The following is a 20,200-nucleotide window of genomic DNA, read 5'->3' on the forward strand; positions in this document are numbered from 1 at the left end:
TGCATATCTTAGGTTGTTAATATTGTTTCATCCTATCTTAACTTCTCTTTTTACTGATTCTAATTCCGCTTTTCTTATGATGTTTTTGGCATATAAAATAAACTAGCAGGGTGATAGGATGTAACCTTGCCTGACCCCTTTGCCTACTGGGAACCACTCTGTTTCCCCAAATTCTGTTCTGATGGTGGCCTACTGTCCTTGGTACAGATTTCTCATCATGACTATCAGATGTAGTGGCATCCACATGTGTTCAAGTGCATCCCATAGCTTTTCGTGATTTATACAATCAAATGCTTTGCTGTAGTCTATGAAAAACATATCTATTCTTCTTTGGAATTCTTTGGTATGCTCCATGTTTGTAATATGGTACCTAGTGCCCCTTCTTTCTATTCTATAGTTCTATATAAAAAGACTGATGTTTAGTGTGCTACTTACCTGTCAGCATACCGTAAGGTATTTAGGGTGTGTTCTGTCGCGATGTGGCTGGGTGAGACATTGGCTATCATGCATGTCTTGGAATTACCAACAAAAGAGTCTTTTAGGACCTTGAATGGAGAAAGGAAGAAAGCATGATTTAGGGTACTGAGAACAGAAAGCCTTTTAAAATCATTACAATCCTCAAGCCCTTGGGAAGAAGCAGGATATAAATTGAACTAATCAAAATAATGAAAGGAACGTCTTTTGAAAAGTTCAACTAGGTATCATCACCAGCAGCAGTTAGTGCTACAATAATGTTATGAAGGAGCCAAGGGGGGTATTACATTTGAGATGTGTCTCACACAGCTTGAGCCTAGACACCTCAAGGTATATGAGTCTAGATTCTAGGCATATCTCAGGTGCAACAGTGTAACAGGCTCCTCACTAATAACCTAGAATTTTCATGATGTTACAAAAGGCTAACTGAACAAGAGCAAGGAAATCACCATCTTTATTTTTGTTGTTAACTGCATTTGAGTCATTTGAGTCAATTTTGACTCATGGCAACTCCATGAATTACCTCCAAGCCCCCTCGTCCTCCACTGCTCTGCTCATGTCCTGCAAGCTCAAGTCTGTGGCTTTCTTGATTTTATCTAGCATTCCTTTCTTTCTACTTCCCTTCACATTTACTAGCATTGTCTTTCCCAGTAAGTCACATCTTCTCATGATGTGGCCAAAATAAAACAGTCTCAGTTTGGTCATCTTGGCTTCTAGGGAGAGCAAAGGCCTGATCTGCTCCAATACTGATTTGTCATTCTCGCTGTGCATGGTATTTTCATCATTCTTCTCTAGCACCACATCTCATCTTAAAATAATAAAATAAAATAAAAAAATTATTTGTATCCTGCTTTTTGCCAAGCAATCAAAGCGGCGTACAACAGGCTAAAATATATCCATATATACATAGTACCCCCCTTAAAACAAGATTAAACAGTATAAGACTAAAACTAACATTTTAAAATCCAAACAATAACCATGGGCAGAGATCGATAAATGGGGAAGTCTTTTTCGTGGCCGAGTATTTTATTCCAGGAAGGCCTGCCGGAAGAGATCCATCTTAATGGCTTTTTTGAAGCTCTCTAGATTGGTAATTTTAAGGATCTTGTCCGGCAGGCCATTCCATAAATTGGGAGCGGCTGCAAAAAATGTCCTCTGGGAGATCACCGTCAATCTTGTCTTTAAGGGCTGTAGTAAATTCCTCCCAGAGTACCTGAGTGTACAGGGCGGATTATATGGAAGCAGGCAATCCTTTAGATAGGTTGGGCCCAAGCCATGTAGTGCTTTAAAGGTGATAACCATCACCTTGTACTGTGCCTGGAAACTAATAGGGAGCCAGTGGAGTGACTTCAATATTGGTGTTATAGGGTCACTCGTCGCTGTTCCTGTGACCAACCTGGCTGCCATATTCTGTACCAACTGGAGTTTCCGGACTAGGCACAAGGGTAGCCCTATGTAGAGCACGTTGCAAAAATCAAGTCTTGAGGTTACCAGTGTTTGTACTACAGTTTCGAGGTCACCCTATTCCAGGAAAGGGCGCAGCTGGCGTATCAGCCAAAGCTGATAACAGGCGCTCTTGACCGTCGCATTCACCTGATTCCTCATCTGAAGCATCGGGTCAAGAAGCACCCCCAGACTGCGAACACAGACCTTCAAGGAGAGCGTGAGCCCCTCTGGGACTGGAGGCTTCAACCCAAAACCTGGTTTGGGGGTCCCTACCATAAGTACCTCCGTTTTGTCTGGATTCAACTTGAGCTTGTTTTCCCTCATCCAATCCATTACTGCCTGAGGACACTGGTTGAGGAGAGAGATGCCATCTGTCATTGTCACTGATGACCGGGACATGGAGAAATATATTTGTGTGTCATCAACGTACTGATAACACCCGGTCCCATATCCACGGATGATTTCTCCCAGCAGCTTCATATACATGTTAAATAGCATCGGGGACAGGATGCTGCCTTGAGGGACACCACAATTGAGCGCTGTTTTTGAAGAGCAACTTTCCCCGAGCATCATCCTCTGGAACCTGCCTGAGAGGAAGGAACGGAACCACTGCAGAGCAGTGCCTCCAATTTCTACCTCTCTCAGGCGCTCCAAGAGGATGCCATGATCTATTGTATCGAATGCAGCAGAGAGGTCTAGAAACACCAACAGGGTCATGCTCCCTCTGTCAATGCCCAGACGAAGGTCATCAGTTAAAGCGGCCATGGCAGTCTCCGCCCCATACCCGGCCCTGATGCCTGTTTGAAATGGATCAAGAAAAGCAGCTTCATACAAGACCACTTGGTCTTCTGATTTCTTGACTATAATCTCTGTTCTCGTCAGTGATGGAATCAAGATATGAGATATCTTTGACTACTTCTATTTATTTTTTATTGTGGGCTGAATTTATGCAAATCCTCTGTTGTTCTTACATTTGGTTTTTTATTGTTCAGCATTAACATTTGCACTTTCTTCTTTAACTTTTCTTAGCAATTGTTCCAAGTCTTTGTTGCTTTCTGCTAGCAGTACTGTGTTATCTGCATATCATAAATTGTTGATGTTCCTTCCCTCAATCTTCCTTCTTCCAAATCTGAACCTGCTCTTCATATAATATTTTCTGCATACAAGTTGAACAAGCATGGTGATAGAATGCTGCCTTGCCCTTTGCCAATCAGGAACCATTCTGTTTCTCCATATTCTGTTTAACAGGAGACTCTTGTCCTCAGTATAGGTTTCTCATCAGGACAATCAAAAGTACTGGCACTCCCATTTCTTTAAGAGGGTTCCATAGCTTTTCATGATCTATGCAGTCAAAGGCTTTGATGTAGACAATCAAAGACATGCTGATTTTCTCCTGAAATTCTTTGAAGCACTCATATTATTCATTACGTTTGCAATGTGGTCCCTAGTGCCTCTTCCATTCCTAAAGCCTGCTTGCACTTCTCAGAATTTCCCACTCCATATATGGCAGGAGTCTTTATGGAGAATTTTGAGCATAACTTTACTCATCTATATTTAGCTCTAGCCAAACTAAATGGCTACAAGCCATTCTTGCTGGGATATTAAGTAAAGAGATACTAGAACCTCCAGAACCTCTGTGACTACTAAGTCACTAGCAGCTATCCAAGTAAAATTTGAACTTGCCATTCTATAGCTCTGGTAGAAAAAAATGTTGTAAACGTTTGTAGAATCGCAAACATGCAACAAATTCAAGGTGACACATACAGTCCCCCCATCTTGTTTTATCTTTACGGCCACCTGTGAGGGAGGTTAGGCTCAAAGAAGCAGACTGCATGGCATCAACCAGTGTGTTTCATTGATAAATCAAGATCTGAATCTCGCTCACCCTAATCCTACTCTGACACTCTAACTAGCACAACACTGATAGCCTCAGTAGGATTTCTGGGATGTAAACCTTCCAGTTTTCTATACCTTCTTCCCACACGCAAATCTGTTTCATTGCTTAGGAAACTCATTTAGCTATACAGTCATCCCTCGATATCTGCGGACTTGTCATTAGCAGTTTGAATCATTTGCGGATGGCAAGCCAGTGCTATCTTCAATAGTGGCATGCACATGCAGCCACACTGCCATTGGGGACAATGGGACAAGCCCTCCCTCCCTCCTTCTTTAACTCCTTCTTCTCCCCAAGCTTAACTTTGCCTCGGGGACAAGGAGGGAGCCTTCCTTCAGTCCAGGGGGGTGGGGCAGAGAGAGAGAGAGAGAGAAAGAGAAAGAGAGAAACACACAGCCACAACCTTGGAGGGTCCCTTGGAAGGGTCCTCCTCCTGGCTGCCCTTTTGGGCTCTCCTCTCTGGTGGAGCTTAGAACTGGCTGAGGCAGATGGAGCAGTTGCTGCACTTCCCTTCTCTGCTGAGGAGGAGGAGAAGGAGGCAGGTGCAGAAAGTTGTCTCCTACTCGCTTGGGCAGCCTCCTTCCTGACCTCCCCGCCTTCCGGGGTCTGGTGACTCGGTTTCCCAGGAGACACCAGGCAGGAATGAGGTAGGATGCAGGGGCTGCCAGGGCCTGTAATCCACGCTGGCCACCATGGAGACTTGGCTTTCCCAACAGCACTCAGAGCCCGGTATGTGTGATATTTCCATTGGCTGTGGTGGAGGGGCCGGGGCATGTGAATGCTGGGCCCTGAGTGCCACTGCCAGGAAGGTGAGTCCCCATGGCGCCCAGCAGCTCCCGCACCCTGCCTCACTCCTGCCAGGTGCGAATGCCAAGAGACAACTGTATGACTGTTTTCTCAATCAGCAATTCATTACAAATATCCAAGCAGATTGAATCATATCTTCCACTTCTGTAAAGGCTTAGAACTACTAAAAGTTTACAGGATCCTCACAAAACTACAGTCCCCATTGCTCATGAGAACTATGGAAAGAGTCCAAGACAGAATTTAAAACCAAGGAGCACAGAAAAGTGTTGTCTTATAACTCAAAGCCATCAGTTCTTGGGGGTCACTTCCCTGAGTCTCAGAAGTCTGGGTAAATTATTGCACTTTTCCAAAACAGCTTTAGAGAATGATAAAATATGTCCTCCTTTCATTGGCTTGGAAGTTTACCTGAGTCAGTTTGCTTTGCCTGAAGGGAGTGTGAGCATGTTCCTGATCCAAGGCACGGATGCATTCTTTCAGCTACAAAGAAAAACAGTTACACCACATAGTGGCTGTAATAAAATCAGCACAAAGCAGTCAGTACAGAACAGTTGTTTTCTCAGAAGGTCATACTCATTTCTATACTGGAGGTCCTTGGTGTGTCAGCTGAGCCTTGGCTACTACCATTCCAATAGCACCAGGAAGCGTAAAAGCTGACTGAGGATGCGGTTAACCCTTTGTTTGTTTGCAGGAGCCTACTTAAAAATTACTGGAAAGAAGGAAGGAAGAAGCCATTGGTCCTGCAAACATCTGTCAAAGTTATTTGAAGGGATCTAAATTTGAGAATTTCTGCTGCTGAACTACTCTAAACCTAAACATCTCTCTGAGCAGAGTTCTGTTCCCTGAAACAATTCCACTTCATAAAAAAGTCATTTCCAAAGATGAGGCATGTTGTTGCTGTTGTTTATATCTCGCCCTTTTCCCAAAACTGGGACTCAGGGTGGCTCACAACGTTAAAAAACTACAATTAAAAGCATACAAAAATAGTACATTAAAATAGAATTAAATTATTACAATATTAAAACAAGTTACATAGTAAAATAATAAAATACCATTTAAAAGATAAAAATGTTAAAAATACTTTAAAACAATACAACATCATCCCATACTTTAAAAACTTTTAAGAAGTAGCCCTATAAAACACTGGACCATTGAGTAGTGGGCCCTTGGTAATCACTAGGGTTTCGTGCCAGGATGCCCTACGGATACTAAAATTTCACACTCAAGTCCTATTATATACAGTGACAAATTTTGAAGACATGTATGGTTGAATCTGTGGATAAAAAAATCCGTGGCTACAGCTGGCCAGCTGTACAGTGTTGTCTTCTCTGCAATGGACAACATGTGCAGCCCTCCTGATGTTGTTGGACCGCAGCTCCCCTCAAATCTAACCAGCCTAGCCAATAATGATGAATGCTAGGAGTTGTAGTCCTGTAACATCTGGAGGGCCAAAGGGTGCCCAACCTGGATCACAGTGACTAGCAACAAAGCGCAAGGCTTTTAGACCCTTACTGGGCCTTTTCCAGCCTACCAAGGATGAGACCTTTCACATGCAGAGGACATACTGTCTGGAAAAGGTACAGCCTTTCCACTGACTTACCGCCAGGAGACTTTGATTTATTTCTGCCCCTTCCATTTTTGTCTGTCTGTCAGAGTCTCTGGCATCAGCTGCTCTCTCACTGCCAGCTAGATCAATGAAGGAAATCCTGGAAAAACATGATTAATCCATTTAACACCTCCTGTCCTTCCTCTGATGGGTCCAAAGCAAGGCAGCTTTAGCCTCAAGAGCTATGTGATGTATGTTAGACAAAGAGAATGTGGTTTTCTTCAATCACATGTAAGTCTCAGAACCAATTATTTATCTAAAACAGTTTTATACTGCTCTTCAATTCTAAATGTACAGGGTGCTTAACAATAATGATAATGATGAAAGTGATAAGATACCATACCCTACATCACCTGTAGGAATGCATAGCTAAATAATGTCTCCTGGCCTAATCCCCCAAACCAGCAACTGCTCTGAGCAATTGAGGTCTATTCTGCTGGCGACTAGGTAGGATGGCATTTCCAGATTCTTGCCAGTAATTAAGGCTGTGATAAGGCAGGGTTCCTGTCTGATTGTCACAGCCCTCTCACAGGCAGACAGGAGTTTGGAAACACCATCCTGCTTCATTTTGATTAAAAGCAGAGCCGATTTCTATCGTTCAAAGCAGCTACTGGCTGTCAAAGTAGATGGGGGTTGCATTTACAACTTCATCACAATTGTGAATAGGTAGAATTAGTGGACCTTACGAATCCATTAATGGAATACAGGATGCCATTAACAACAATATTCAATATTCAATATTCAAAGACAGTGCAAAAAACCAAAAGAACGGGGGGGGGGGGGGGAATAAGTAAAAGGACAAGGCTATTCTGACCTCCCTTAGAAAGTGTTCCAGAGTCCAGGAACAGTCACTGAAAAGGCCCTCTCTCATGTCCCCACCAACTGTGCTTGTGATGGTGATGGGACTGGAAGAAGGACCTCTCCTGAGGATCTCAGAGCCTGGGCCAGTTCATACAGGGAGATACAGTCTGCCAAAAAGCCTGGACCTGAGCCATATAGGGCTTTATAGGTCATAACCAGCACTTTGACTTATACCCAGAAACAAACTGGCAGTCAGTTAAGCTGTTTCAACAGGGGCATTCTGTGGTCTCTGTAGCCTGCTCCAGTTAACAGTCTGGCTGCAGCTCTTTGGACCAGCTGAAGTTTCCAAAAACTCTTCAAAGCCAGTTCCAAGTACAGATTGTTATAGTAGTCCACATAGGATGTAACCAAGTCTTGCACTTAGCACCAGATTATGTGGAGCACCATGGGCATTTCTCCATGCTGCCTCCAAGACACTTGGAGACAGTTTTAGAATAATGGGGGGGGGGGGGGGGAGGAGGGGAGAGGAGAAACAACCTTGCCTTAAGTCACCAGCACATAACTGCTCACCTCCCAAATACTCTGTTTGTTGGATCTTTAATCTGAATCTGGATAATGGCGTGGGAACGGGAGGAATCCGAGTTTATACCAGTTGCCCCTGTACTTCGTTCCTTCCCTCCTTTCAAAATCACCTGTGGGAAAAATGAAGAAAAATACAGTGCATTTTTATATACATCCCAAATTACTCAGGATCTCTAAAGTGTCAGAAATTTCAGGTAGCTGAGTCACAAGGGACCCGTTATCAGTCTCAGCCCAGGGACAAAATCAAAATAGTCTACTTTTCCCCTCCAACCCTCAGATAAAACCACTCTGAGCCATAAGAAGAATAAATAATGAATGTCATAACATAATAGCATAAAGAAAAGACTACAATACCAGAATGATTAGGCATGCACAAAGAGAATTCTTGTCCAAAACCCTGCAAGAAAGTGGCCCCAAGTGGGCTGAGATGGAGACCAAAGACCAGGTGGCTCACAAGATGCTTAAGAGAGCAACAGAGGCAGAGGTTTCACATAAACTGTGAAGAGGCAAGGAAAATGAAACCTACCCAGTCAAGCTGGCAAATTGCTTCCCAAACCCCAGTATGAAGATTAGTCAGAGAGTGAACAAGAACAAGCACCATCCACAGAACTACTGCAGGGAAATGTTACTTGTACCACACAACACTATACTCCAAGTTGTGACAACTTTGTCTGTACCACACAACACTTTGCCCCAAGTTGTGACAACTTTGTGGGTCCCAGATGGCTCAAACAAGCCAGCCATTTTATATTTTCAGAGAAAGGCAAAAGGCACATTCTCCAGTTCCACCCATTCGCCCACTGTGAATCTATTTTCCCATCAGTCATCTAACTTTTCTATGGTGTCTTTAAAAGCCTAATAAAGAATGTCTCTGCTCAGGCATTTCCCAGTTGATTTTGAAATGTCTGCCTTTAGGTTGTGCTCCCCTTTTCTTATGGGTCTTCTCTTAAAGCCTGGGGGCAGAACCTGCATCTTACTTTTATTTTCTGTGAAAACAACTAGGCTTGCAGATGCTTTGAAAAATGACAATGATGATGTAGCAGAGGAACAGGGCTTGGTAAACTGTGCCCTTGCAACTTCTAGTTTCCAACACTCCTCACCGTTGGCTATGCTGCCAAATTCTTTTGGATGGTGTAGCCTGGTTGTACTTAACATTTGTATTAGAAAAACTACAATATGATCAACTCAGAATCATTAGGAAGATTTTTTGACTTTAAGAGTTGTATGACAGTAGAACAGCTTGCCTTGGAGTGATGGACTCTCCTTCTTTGGAGGTTTTAAAACAGAGGTCGGATGGGCATTTTTCAGGAGTCCCTTAGTTTTCTATTCCCACATGGCAGTGGGTTGAACTAGATGGCCCTTAAGGTCTCTTCCAGCTCCATGGGTCTATGAAATATCTCCTATTCAGTCACTGAGCACAAAGTAGCAAAACCTAGCCAATGAGCTTCCCTTATTGAGTGTTATATTCTGCCAGAACATATTTCAGAATTCCAATAAATAATGCAATGACTATTTTTTAAATTATCTTGCTTCTTCTCCATTATTCTGTTTCAGAAAACTTTCTTCATGCAATGTCTTTTACATTCACATGCTTGTCCCTTTGCCAAATGCTGCGTAGTGAGACAGTAACAGTTGAATGGCTGATAATGTTTTGATTTGGAAGTTTTCCTGGCATTGTGATCATCATCAACAGAAAAGTATTTTCTTATGGCTCATTTAAACTCTTTCAACACCTGCCCATGCAGAACACGCACAAAATTCACAAAGCAAAATGTCTTTTGTGAAAAGTTGTACGTGAGCAAAACAGTTTTTCCACCACCAGCCCCATCCCACTCCCAAATTCATGTAAACCAAGGGGTTTACTTAAGGAGCCAGAAAACAAAGGCAGAGGCAAGCAGCTTAGTATTGTACGAAATGCCAATTTGCTCATTCCTCTCTATAGCCAACAGTAAAGAACACACTGCCAAAGCAAACAGCAAATCTGCTGTTAGATTTCCTGGTCAACTGAACAAGGAATAAGATCTGAGGTAAGGACACTCACGATTAGAGTTTGGATCCACTGCAGTGAACAAAGCGCTTTACAGCTCCTATTACATTTACCCTTGCCAACACAGGCTTGATGGGGAGAACTGTCTACACAAGAGAAACTGAGGCTAAACAACTGTCCCACTGGATCCCACTACACAATAGGCATCAAAGCATTATGGGATCCATTAGGCCAGTGACAACCTTTGATCCTCCAGAAATTTTGGACTTCAGTTCCTATAATTCCTGATTGTTCACCACGTTTGATGGGGCTTCTGGGTTCTGAAGCTCAAAACAGACAGAGGGCAAAAGGTTGAGAACCAGATGTTTTGACTTCAGTTCCTGTAATTCCTGACTGTTGGCCAATTTGGCTGGGGTTTATGGGATCTGAACTCAAAACAAATGGAGAACCAAAGGCTGGAAACCACAGCATTAGGCAATGGAAAGCAAAATCACTGGGACTTCCACAAAGGGTACAATGGGAACTTCCACAATGCAACAGGACACCACACAGGAGGCTCCAATAAACACTGCTGCCATTTGCTAGAAGGGCTGCATGTCATGTCAGGGTCATAGCTACAACAACCTAAGTAGCTTCTGATGCACAATTTTGACCTTAATCTGTAGTTATTCCTTCCAGCATCAAAGGGACTATATCTATCAATTCTTGGGGAGCAGAAGAGCAAGGGCACAGTTGCAATCACATCCTGTTTCTGGACTTCCCATGGGCAACTGGTTGATAACTGTGGGAACAAAATACTGACTAAACAGTCCTTTGGTTCACTCCCACAGGGTGTTTCTTATACTGTTTATTCCAATTATACATTTGCTGAGCTTTGTCAAGAATGCTGAATGCACAGGTCATCATGCCTGCTTTTGTATCTGCTCATAGTACCAAGAATCAAGTATGTCAGTCATTGAAAAGACAACAAATATCAAAATGTAAAATGTAAAGACAAAACAAAACACAAATTCCGTGATGTTTGGAAACCAGTGGTACATTACATCACTTGAACACATCCAATGTTATATGGTTTTGGATGCTAACGGTTGGCCCTCATTAGCACTTGGATGGGAGAATACCAAAAGAGTTTAGCAGGGATCTCTTCTGTGTGTCTGTTCCTTCAAATTACCTGCTGACTTATGGTAGCCCCCTGAATTTCATAGGGTCTTCTTAGGCAAGGAATACTCAGAGTTGGTTTTGCCAGTTCCGTCTTCTGAAATAGCCTACAACACCTGTCATTTGTTGGCAGCTTCCCATCCAAGTACTAATCAGAACTGAGCTTGCTTAATGTCCAATATCTGAGGGGATCTGGTGCCTTCAAGTCATTTAGGCCCTTCCAGTTTCAGATACCACAGTTGAAATTACTGTTAATATAACTGTTAGGTTGTTTAAGTGTAAGTGGGCTGCAGTATCCCTCTATTTCAGTCTAATTTATACTGTGGCCAGCTCCTCCACAGTTTCATTGGAGCTTAAAAGTCCCACTTTCTTTTCCTAAATGCTCAGCTGTTTGCTACAGATCAGCTGGCAGCATGGAAAGATGGCACAGAGGGGAGGATTGGTGGGAAGAGAGGTTTCAGGTGACAGGCTGCAGATAATGTTTGGATGTGCCGCAGACCCTGGAAAATTTTAAAACATGCATGCTGGTGACCAGAATTACCTCTAGAAGCAGGTTGACGGTATCGACTTGGATCTCACGCAGCCCGACTATCTGCACAACACGCTTGCTATCTTCCCTTGCAAACAGTCTACCAAGAAAAACACAGATTAGTAGAGAAAGTGCTTTGGAAACTGGTTCAACAAGAAAACCTACTTATTACATTTTTTTTTCATTCTGTCAAAAGTTTTCCAGAAAATGTATTCTTGCAATCAATATCCAACATCTGAATTAAAAATGGGTAAGAAACATAAAAAATTGACCATGATGTCAGATAATCAAAAGCCTGGGAAAGTAAAATAAACTTCCTTGAAATCCTAAGCAATAACAGGCAGGGGTCAAGGGAGGACTCTGGGGATAACAAGAGACCACCTTAGGTCCTGTACTGGGAGAAAGGCAGGATATAAAATAAATAAATAGTGTAATACAGCTTGCAATGAGAGAAAAGATCCTGCCTTGATGGAGTGGGGGAATTGAAAAATTCAGGGCAAATATTTGCATTTTTTTCTGATTTTTTTGCTCAGAAAAACTGAGGGGAAATGCATTACAGCATATTTTTGCAGAATTATGAATATAATGTTTAAGATAAGGTGATCACATATTTGAGCATCCCTGAACAAACTATCCTGTTCAGGTAAGCGTTCCCAGGCATTGTGTGATTATCTATCTGATATTTGATTGGATAGTTGATGTTGATGATTTTAATTGTTGCCTGCTTATTTTAACCAATTCTGTTTTATATTATTACCTATTGTTTTATACGTATTGTGTAGATTGTATGCCATTGGCAGGTTTCATTTTTATTGATTTGATCATTTGTATGTACAGTGCTATAAAAATAAACTATAATAATAATAATAATAATAATAATAATAATAATAAACGTGGTATTGTGGTTCGAGTGTTGGACTAGGACTCCAGGGTTTGAATCTCTGCTCATCCATGGAAATCCACTGGGTAACCCTGGGTAAATCACACTCTCCCAGCTAGAGGAAGGCAATGGCAAACCGGCTTTGAACAAATCTTGCCAAGAAAACCCTGTGGTAGGGTTGCCAAAAGTTGGAAATGACTTGGAGGCAAAGAACAACATTCACCTATTTACTGTCCCCAAAATCAAAGCTGATTCAAAGGCAGTTAACAATAATAAATGGGTTCCATTTCAACAACGAAAGGTAAGGATCCATTATTGCCTGACCTCTTTCCCTAGTGAACAGTGGAGGAGGAATAACTCTAATTGTACTTGAGATACACAGCCACTGCTAGAAACTGGTTTCATTTTATGTCAACACATTGTCTAGTAGAATTTACAGCTGAAACTTCCCAATGGCAGCTCTGCATTACATTTTACACTTGAAAATACAGGGGGAAATGCTTGGTCTATCAAACCAAGACAGTCACTGACATGGGAGAGGGAGATTAATTATATTGATGTTTAAACTGTTAGCTGCTGATTGTACAGTTAGCAACCCAGAGAGATGATTGAACATTTAGTCTTCAATCTCTGCAGGATTCCTACAACATAACACACTCAAGTTCCTGTGCTAGAAAGCAGCTCCTTTGGTATGCAAACATCAACACGTTTCTAAGGTCACCTTGCTAACAGAAAAAGGAATTCTAACGTGACAGAGTTCCATATGAGCAGCCTCCTTTTGTGCTGAGAGAAGAAATGCCTGGTGTGGAGTACTTTTTAAAAATCTGTGTGATGGTTAAAAGAGTCAGAAAACGTAGAAGGGTGGGGTGGGCTTTTGATGGATATTATTGAACCAACAATAGCCAGAAATCCTGTTGATGTAATATGCTACCAGTTACACTTTTTCTAGGGTTTTATTAATATCCTGCCTTTCTCCTTGTACAAGATTCAAGGCACGTTGTGCAATGGTGGTAAGGGAAGACAGGCAAATCTACAGATTCTAAGAAGCAGGAAAGCCTGCTCTGCTCACGTTCCTGGATGGACAGTAACAACAGTCTACTGAACTCTTGGGGTCCTCAGGGAGTCTTGGAGAATTATATCACTGCTGTGCATCCAGCCACAGGAACAGAGCTGGACAGTCCCTCATCCTACCCCTGCTTTTCAACAGCCAGTAAATAGCAGTATTGGAGTTGTTGCATCAGCTAAAAAGGGGGAAGGGGCTGGGGGAAAGTGTCATAATTATACTAAAGAAACTGTATATTAAGCTCTCTTGATCATACAGGAGCCCCATCACCAATTTAACCTGGCAACCCTGCCAGTGTCTCTCTTTTTTCATGACCATTGTGTCAGCAGACTTTTTTGTCCTGTCATCACCAAAAATGACAAGTTACCTTAGTGTAACACATGAAGCAGAGTCCAAGCTATGCCTACAATTTGTTTTAAGGGAAAAGAGTAGACCAAGTTCCATCTCTCTCTCTCTCACTATAGATGGGAGTATTTGGGACTGCAGTTAGAGAGGAACTGCAGAGGAATAGAGAGGAGGGTAGTATGGAGTTCTTGTGGGGAAAGTACTTTCATATGTTTGTGAGGCTTTTCCTCTTGTCTAGTGACAATTGCCCAAAATTGGCTCAATTTTGCCCAGTTTTTAAAAAACAATAATTGGGGGAGGAATGTTTAGCAGTACAAAAGTGGGGGGTAAGGGATATATGTGGCTCACTCCTCATAGGGGGTGTCCTCTGCTGTCAGCCTCTGCTTGCTCCAATATTCAACCTGTTGTCTTGTAGGACCAGAAGATATCTGCCAGAGGGGAAGTTTGTTCCTGAATTTCTAGTTGATCATTAAATTGAACATGCATGAAAACACAAACTAAAAGCCCAACTAGACACACCAAAAACACTTCACTTTAAAGTTGTTTAAAGGCTTTCAAAATTTTGTTATCACTTTATCATGCCAAGAAGCTTTCATTCTGTTCAGCTGCATCTGATTTACAGTCCTTGTTTCAAAATCTGTGTTCTCAATATGAGTACCTCTTCCTTCCATTTAGCAAGTCATAAAGCTGCCCACAGTAGATCTCATAAAAGCTGATCCAAATATGAAGGTCTTTACAAGTTGGGGATGCTTCCAATTGCCTGAAGATATCTTTAGCAGCCAGTGCGTAGAGTCCTGGGTTTTGGTGAGTGCCGATCATAGTGTAGGTCTTACCAGCACCTGTCTGCCCGTATGCAAAACAAGTGGCATTGCCACTGTAATAGAACAGAGAGAGGTACCTTAAAAATGGTCTGTTAAAATATAGATGATTAAGATAAAACACACACAATGTTCAAACATAATGATCTTAAAATTAGCTTTTTACTGTGATCAGTAAGTATATCCCCAAAAAGTCTTTCTGTGTTCACTTACGGTTTGTTTTGGCTATACCAGATGCATCTTTAAGAGGCCTGACTATAGTGAATGCAACAGGGCATACTGAAGGAGGTGGATGGTAGGTGTAAGCAAGGATCACCTAGTATAGAGGATTTATGTGAAGTTGGAAAGCATCCCACTGGTTCCACAAAGAAAAAGAAAACATGTCAAACAAGGCTAAAAACTTAATCTTAAATTAGAAAGCTGACCACATCATACTCTTAAAAAAATCACTCAGAATTTTCAGTCCCTTTCCTTATCAGTGGCCTATCTTTACCTACTTACAAAATATAAAATAAACTATAACCTTTTATGAATAGCCAGTGTGGTATAGTGGTCTGTTGGACTTGACTTTGGAGACCAGGGTTCAAATCCCAGCATGGTCATGGAAAGGCATTGGGTGACCTTGGGCAAGTCACACTAGCCTTGGAAGAAGGCAATGGCAAACCCCCTATGAAAAAACTTGTCAAGAAAACCCCATGACAAGGTTGTCATAAGCCAGAAATTACTTGGATGCATACAACAACAAATTTTATGAACATGCCTTAATCCTGATAGCAAATGATTGTGGATTTCCTAGCTCAGAAAGTTCTGTAGCTTTGCTTGGAAGTAGGAATATACAGGTTACAAGCAAAGTACAAATATATTAATGCTCCTATGTAAATTGATGCCATATATTTACTGCAAGTGTTATTCTTTGGGGATTCTTTATACAGCCGCCTGAAGAAGGCTTCAGCTCACAGTCCAAAATGCACTGGGCTTTTCAACAATTCAAGACCATCTTTTCAGCATTGTGTGACAATCCCTTTCTCCTCATGGGTTAGAAACAAGACACTCTTAAATTACAGGAGTTCTAACTTTTTTTTTAATCTTAATTTTTGCTACAATCCTTCAGTGTGGGAGAGGGACAAGAGAGAAGGGGGACAGCACTCTTTTAAAACCTCCTCTGGGCATGAATCTCTTTGCCATCCTCTGGACCCTCCGGACAGCTTGCAACAGGTTACCCACCCCACTTCTTTCAGCAGAATAATGTCATTTCTCCAAATTTTCCACCCTTCTCAGACAGAAGTGTGACACAAAGTAATGAGGATCACTTCTTGTGCAGTTTGGGGATGTCCTGAGAACATTTCTTATTAATTCAGACCCACAGTTTAATAAACTATGGCCTGTTACAGACTGCCAAAATAAAGCTGCTTCGGGTCTCTTTGGAAGTATGCTATTTAAATGATGTATGCATCCTAAGAATCCGGAAGCTGCACCAAAGCTGCACTCCAGTGCTTAGGAATGGAGTGTGGCTTTGGTGCGACCTCCGGACTCTTAGGACCCATGCATCATTTAAATAGCATACCTCCAAAGAGACCTGAAGCAGCTTTATTTTGGCAGTCTGTAACAGGCCTGAGTCACCCTATGTTACACTATACAGTACATAATTTAATGAACTATGTTACACTGAGGCAAGATGGTATGCTTTTTAAAAAACAAATGGTCTAGACAAAAAAAAAAAAAAGAAAGAAAAGAAAAGAAAAAAAAGTGGGAATTGTACTAAGTGGAATGGCTTTATAGGAGTAGAGATGCTGCTGCAAGACCACAACCCTCAGTTGTTCAGGATCCACTCAGCCTTGCATCCTTCCACTGGTCACTAAAATGAGTCCCCAGCTTGTTGGGGGCAATTAGCTTACACATTGTAAACTGCTTAGGGAGTGCTTAAGTGCACTGATAAGTGGTATAGAAGTGTACATGCTATTGTTATGCTACTGCAATTGCTAAAACCAAGAAAGGAGACAATAACTATAGTGTATGGAACTGAGCTTACTTCCCAGGATGATGGAGCAGAGCAGGCCAATCAGTGTGAAAGCAGGAAATCCAGATTCAATATCCTTCTCAGCAAAAAGCTCATGAGGTGTTCTCAGGAGCCAAGTTACTATCAGTTTATCTTATCTTTCATAAACCAGCATGAGTGCTTGCGAGAAAGCAGCAAGGAAATCCAAGCACATTAAAGAGTGTGTAGTTAATTTACTGCTTAAGCCAAAACAGGATCACTGAAGCTCCTGCTGAATGTGCCATGACTTTTCTGGGCGGAAAAAGGCAACAACCAATGGATAGCTGCTTCAGTTTTTCACCCTCCATACTGACACTTTATTTTGAATCAGCAGCTGAAATCCAAAATGGCCACAAGAGGTTGCTCTTTTTCTAGCCAAGAACAGCACTAAATTGCAAGAGGTATGCAAGAAAGCACAGTTTAAGCTACAACCACCAGCCTTGGTCTTCCAATTCAGTAATAGACCTTTAGGCAATGAAGTTGTCACAAGAGGGGAGTTGTGTGTTCCATGTAAGGAGACTAATCAACAATGGCTGCAGCATTTTGTAACTGAAGTTTCCCAAGCCGTTCAGAAACAGCCCGCCCGCCCCTGAAGCCACTGCAAAACAATATCTCCAAATTTCATCCCAGAGAGATGCTCCAAAATAATTCTATGGTCAATTAAAAAAAAACATACATACACATATCTGCTACAAAAACTCAGCCTTCTTCATGGCAGTGTGTTCCTTATGAATCACTTTCCTAAGAGAAGCTAAGGTGGCTTCTACAAAAGTCTTCAAGAGGGCAATCATAATGTTTTGTTTGCCCAGGCAGGTAGAATAAATTAAGCTGTGATATCAACTCTATACTCAGCGCTCATTTTTCTACATATGTTCATGCGTTTTCTTTTGGTTTCTATTGGTTGATATTTTTATGCTGATTGTTCTATGTAACTTCTTCAGATTTAAATTCTGAAATGCCTCTTGAGCCAAATGGAAGGACACACATCTAATGCAGGGTTGGGTAACCTCTCCAAATCATGGAGCTATTTCCCCCCCCTCTCCCCCCCCCAACCCTGATGGGCTGCTCCCCTCCTCTTCATGCATCCAAAAATGTCCAGCTTCACGGGTGCAACAAATCATTTCAATGTCATTTCAACAAACCTCCAACCTGTCTTAGGTGAGATGGTCCCAATCTTCCTTCTTTTCTTTTAAAAGGCTATTTCAGGCTTCAACCAGACCCTTTTAATGACAAATCTTCCTGTATCCTGAAGCTTGCATAGCAATGAATGTGTAGCTTGCATGTCATAGGAGGCTCCATGGGTGTTTTCAGGGCCCCCAGGAACTCCAATTCTTAAAAAAACCAAAAAACTATTTGGTTTCCAAATGCCCCCAAACTCCATTCTAGTGGGTGTGAGCACTAGACTCTGCTTTCAAGGGGTGTGGCAAGGGAGAAATGCCTTAAGAACTCCAGCTCCAAAGGCCCCTGGAAAGACCTGCAAGCCTCAGCACTGGACTCTGCTTTCAAGGGGTGTGGCAAGGAAGAAGGGCCTTAAGAACGCCAGCTCCCAAGGCTCCTGTGAAATCACAGAGTGCTCTAAGGGCAGAAGGACAATGTATAAACAGCACAGTGGGGCAGCACAAAGTGGGGGAACAGGAGAGAACAACAGGCCACCACACCACCCCAGGAAGAGATGTCTACTACCTCCTGCTGTTGTGTGGGCTTGCTGCTTGCTACCTGCATGCTCCATCTCACCTGGTGGACTGCTGATCTCAGACTGCTTCTTGCCAGGCCCAGGCCCCAGGTACCCAACCAGGAACACCTGCCCCCCTTGGGAAGGGGATAAAGGCTGGGTGCCTGCTGTGACGGGCCTGCCACCGGCCAGGGCAACGGCAAAGGAGAGTCATCCCTTTGGGGGGAGCAAGGGAGTATTGGGCTGGTAGGGGAGGGAATATTTTAAAATACTGTAATGCAGTTAATTTAACTATATTTGATGTTGATATTTTAGTTGAGGTAAGGGGGTGAATTTTTAGTTGTGTATATGTTAAATAACTGTTTATGTAATTGTTTTTGCATTTTGGTAAACTGCCTTGACCCTTTGGAAAGGCAGTATATAAATAAAAATTATTATTATTATGCCTATTCCCCTCGTCAACACTTTTTGGTCCACAAGACACTTTTCCCCCCAACAGGAATCAACTCCTGATGAAGTGGCATTGCCACTTTTCAGGTGAAAAAAAATATTTTTTTGCCAGAAAGTATGATGGGGTCGTGGAGGGACTGCATTTGGGCCATGAGCCACACTTTGGCCACCTATGATCTAAAGAAATGTGAAAAAAATGTAACAGGGAGGATTTTAAAAAATGAACAATCATAAAAGAACCAACTCATACAGAAAACATAGAAAAGGCTTTGGGAAAAGTTCATGAGGAAAGGAAAGGAAGAAGGGAGAGCAGAATGAAGTGCATGAACAGAATGCAATGTTAAACGGGTTATTAGACAAACCATGCGATGACACCCTACCCATTGAAAATGTGTTGGATGAGGGGGTGAGCAGTCTTCATGTATACATCCTGATTGGAACAAGCCTCCCCGAAGACTTCGTCAAAGTAAAACACATGCTGAAAAAAGGAAAAAGGTTGTTGTGTGATGAGAAATTTCACTCTTTTTGCTTAGCTGTTGTGGTAGCCAAATACAAAGCCCAGTGTTGGGGTCACATATCAAGCTGAGGCAATGCATGGCCAAATGCAGCCCAATATACAACCTTCATCCGATACAGCAAACTAACAAATTTCAGCAAATAAAGGCCAATGGGAGCTCTCTCTCTCTCGTTTCATTTTCTACTATACCAAGCAGATGTAACTGGAAATAAAAGTATGGGATGTATCTAAAATTATGATGTAGCGGGTGGGGTGCATCTCAAACCTCCTGAAGTGAACTGATGGACACTGATGATATGGAAATGTGCACATATAGTTATAGTATGAAATCTGGCTCAGAAAAGGACTCACTATTCCAAAATGTTGGGTAAAAAGAAACCTGAACAGTTTCAGATGCAGTTTTTGTTTTATGATTTCAGATCATTAGCCTTCACACCCTCCTGACCTGTAACTGCTTCTTGCCAGCAGTGTTCAGGATGTCCAGCAACTCTTCTTACAGGGAAGAACTGTGCTGGGGGAATGTGCCTACTGGGTACACACTTTCTTAAGCTCAAAGACTATAAGAAGGCCTTGGGAGAACAACATCTCTGACATATTTTAAGAATCTGACATACTTGCAAAAATCCCAGGGTCTCCAGCAGACCACTAGGACACAACAGCTGCACCTAAGAAAAGGCTGTCAAGGAAAGGGGTCACTAATTTCAAATTGGCATGGAGATTAAACCGTCTAGCCTAGATTTATTTTACCTTTTTCCTGAGGGAGATCTGCAATATATGGTATTGAAGGAAAGTCAATCTGAATATGCTCTGAAACACTCACTCTCTTCCAAGTGTCCCAAGGCTAAGCCCTTCTTGAGACAAAAGTTTGCAGTCTAATGGAACCTGAAGATCAAGTAGTTCAGCTGAGGCCATGAGGTTGCCATAATTCTCTACCACAAACCGTGACAAAATGTAGGACAAAATTTAGACCAAAATGTAGGACAATTGTAGGATAAAATTTAGCCCAAAATGCAGGACATTGAAGGTCCTCCATTTTTCTTAAATGTCCTACATTCTGAGCTAAATTTCATCCTACAATTGTCCTACATTCTGGTCTAAATTTTATCCTACATTTTGTCCCGGTTTGTGGTAGAGAATTA

General features: G+C 42.1%; 1 protein-coding gene across 3 annotated transcripts in view; it reads right to left on the bottom strand.

Moving 5' to 3' along the window:
• KIF24 (kinesin family member 24) overlaps window positions 1–20,200 on the bottom strand; it is a 42,913-nt gene that overhangs the window by 9,449 nt on the left and 13,264 nt on the right. For all 3 annotated transcript variants that reach the window (XM_089498013.1, XM_089498011.1, XM_089498012.1), the window contains 7 exons: window positions 18,925–19,022; window positions 14,228–14,443; window positions 11,294–11,381; window positions 7,596–7,717; window positions 6,219–6,324; window positions 5,027–5,098; window positions 436–545 (listed from right to left, as the gene is read on the bottom strand). In XM_089498013.1, coding sequence (XP_089354139.1) covers window positions 436–545; window positions 5,027–5,098; window positions 6,219–6,324; window positions 7,596–7,717; window positions 11,294–11,381; window positions 14,228–14,443; window positions 18,925–19,022 — 812 coding nt within the window. The remainder of the gene's footprint in view (window positions 1–435; window positions 546–5,026; window positions 5,099–6,218; window positions 6,325–7,595; window positions 7,718–11,293; window positions 11,382–14,227; window positions 14,444–18,924; window positions 19,023–20,200) is intronic.

This window comes from Sceloporus occidentalis, unplaced genomic scaffold (genome assembly GCF_023333645.1).
Source record: "Sceloporus occidentalis isolate IW3139 unplaced genomic scaffold, rSceOcc1.0.p SCAF_1, whole genome shotgun sequence".
NCBI classification, from domain to species: domain Eukaryota; kingdom Metazoa; phylum Chordata; class Lepidosauria; order Squamata; family Phrynosomatidae; genus Sceloporus; species Sceloporus occidentalis.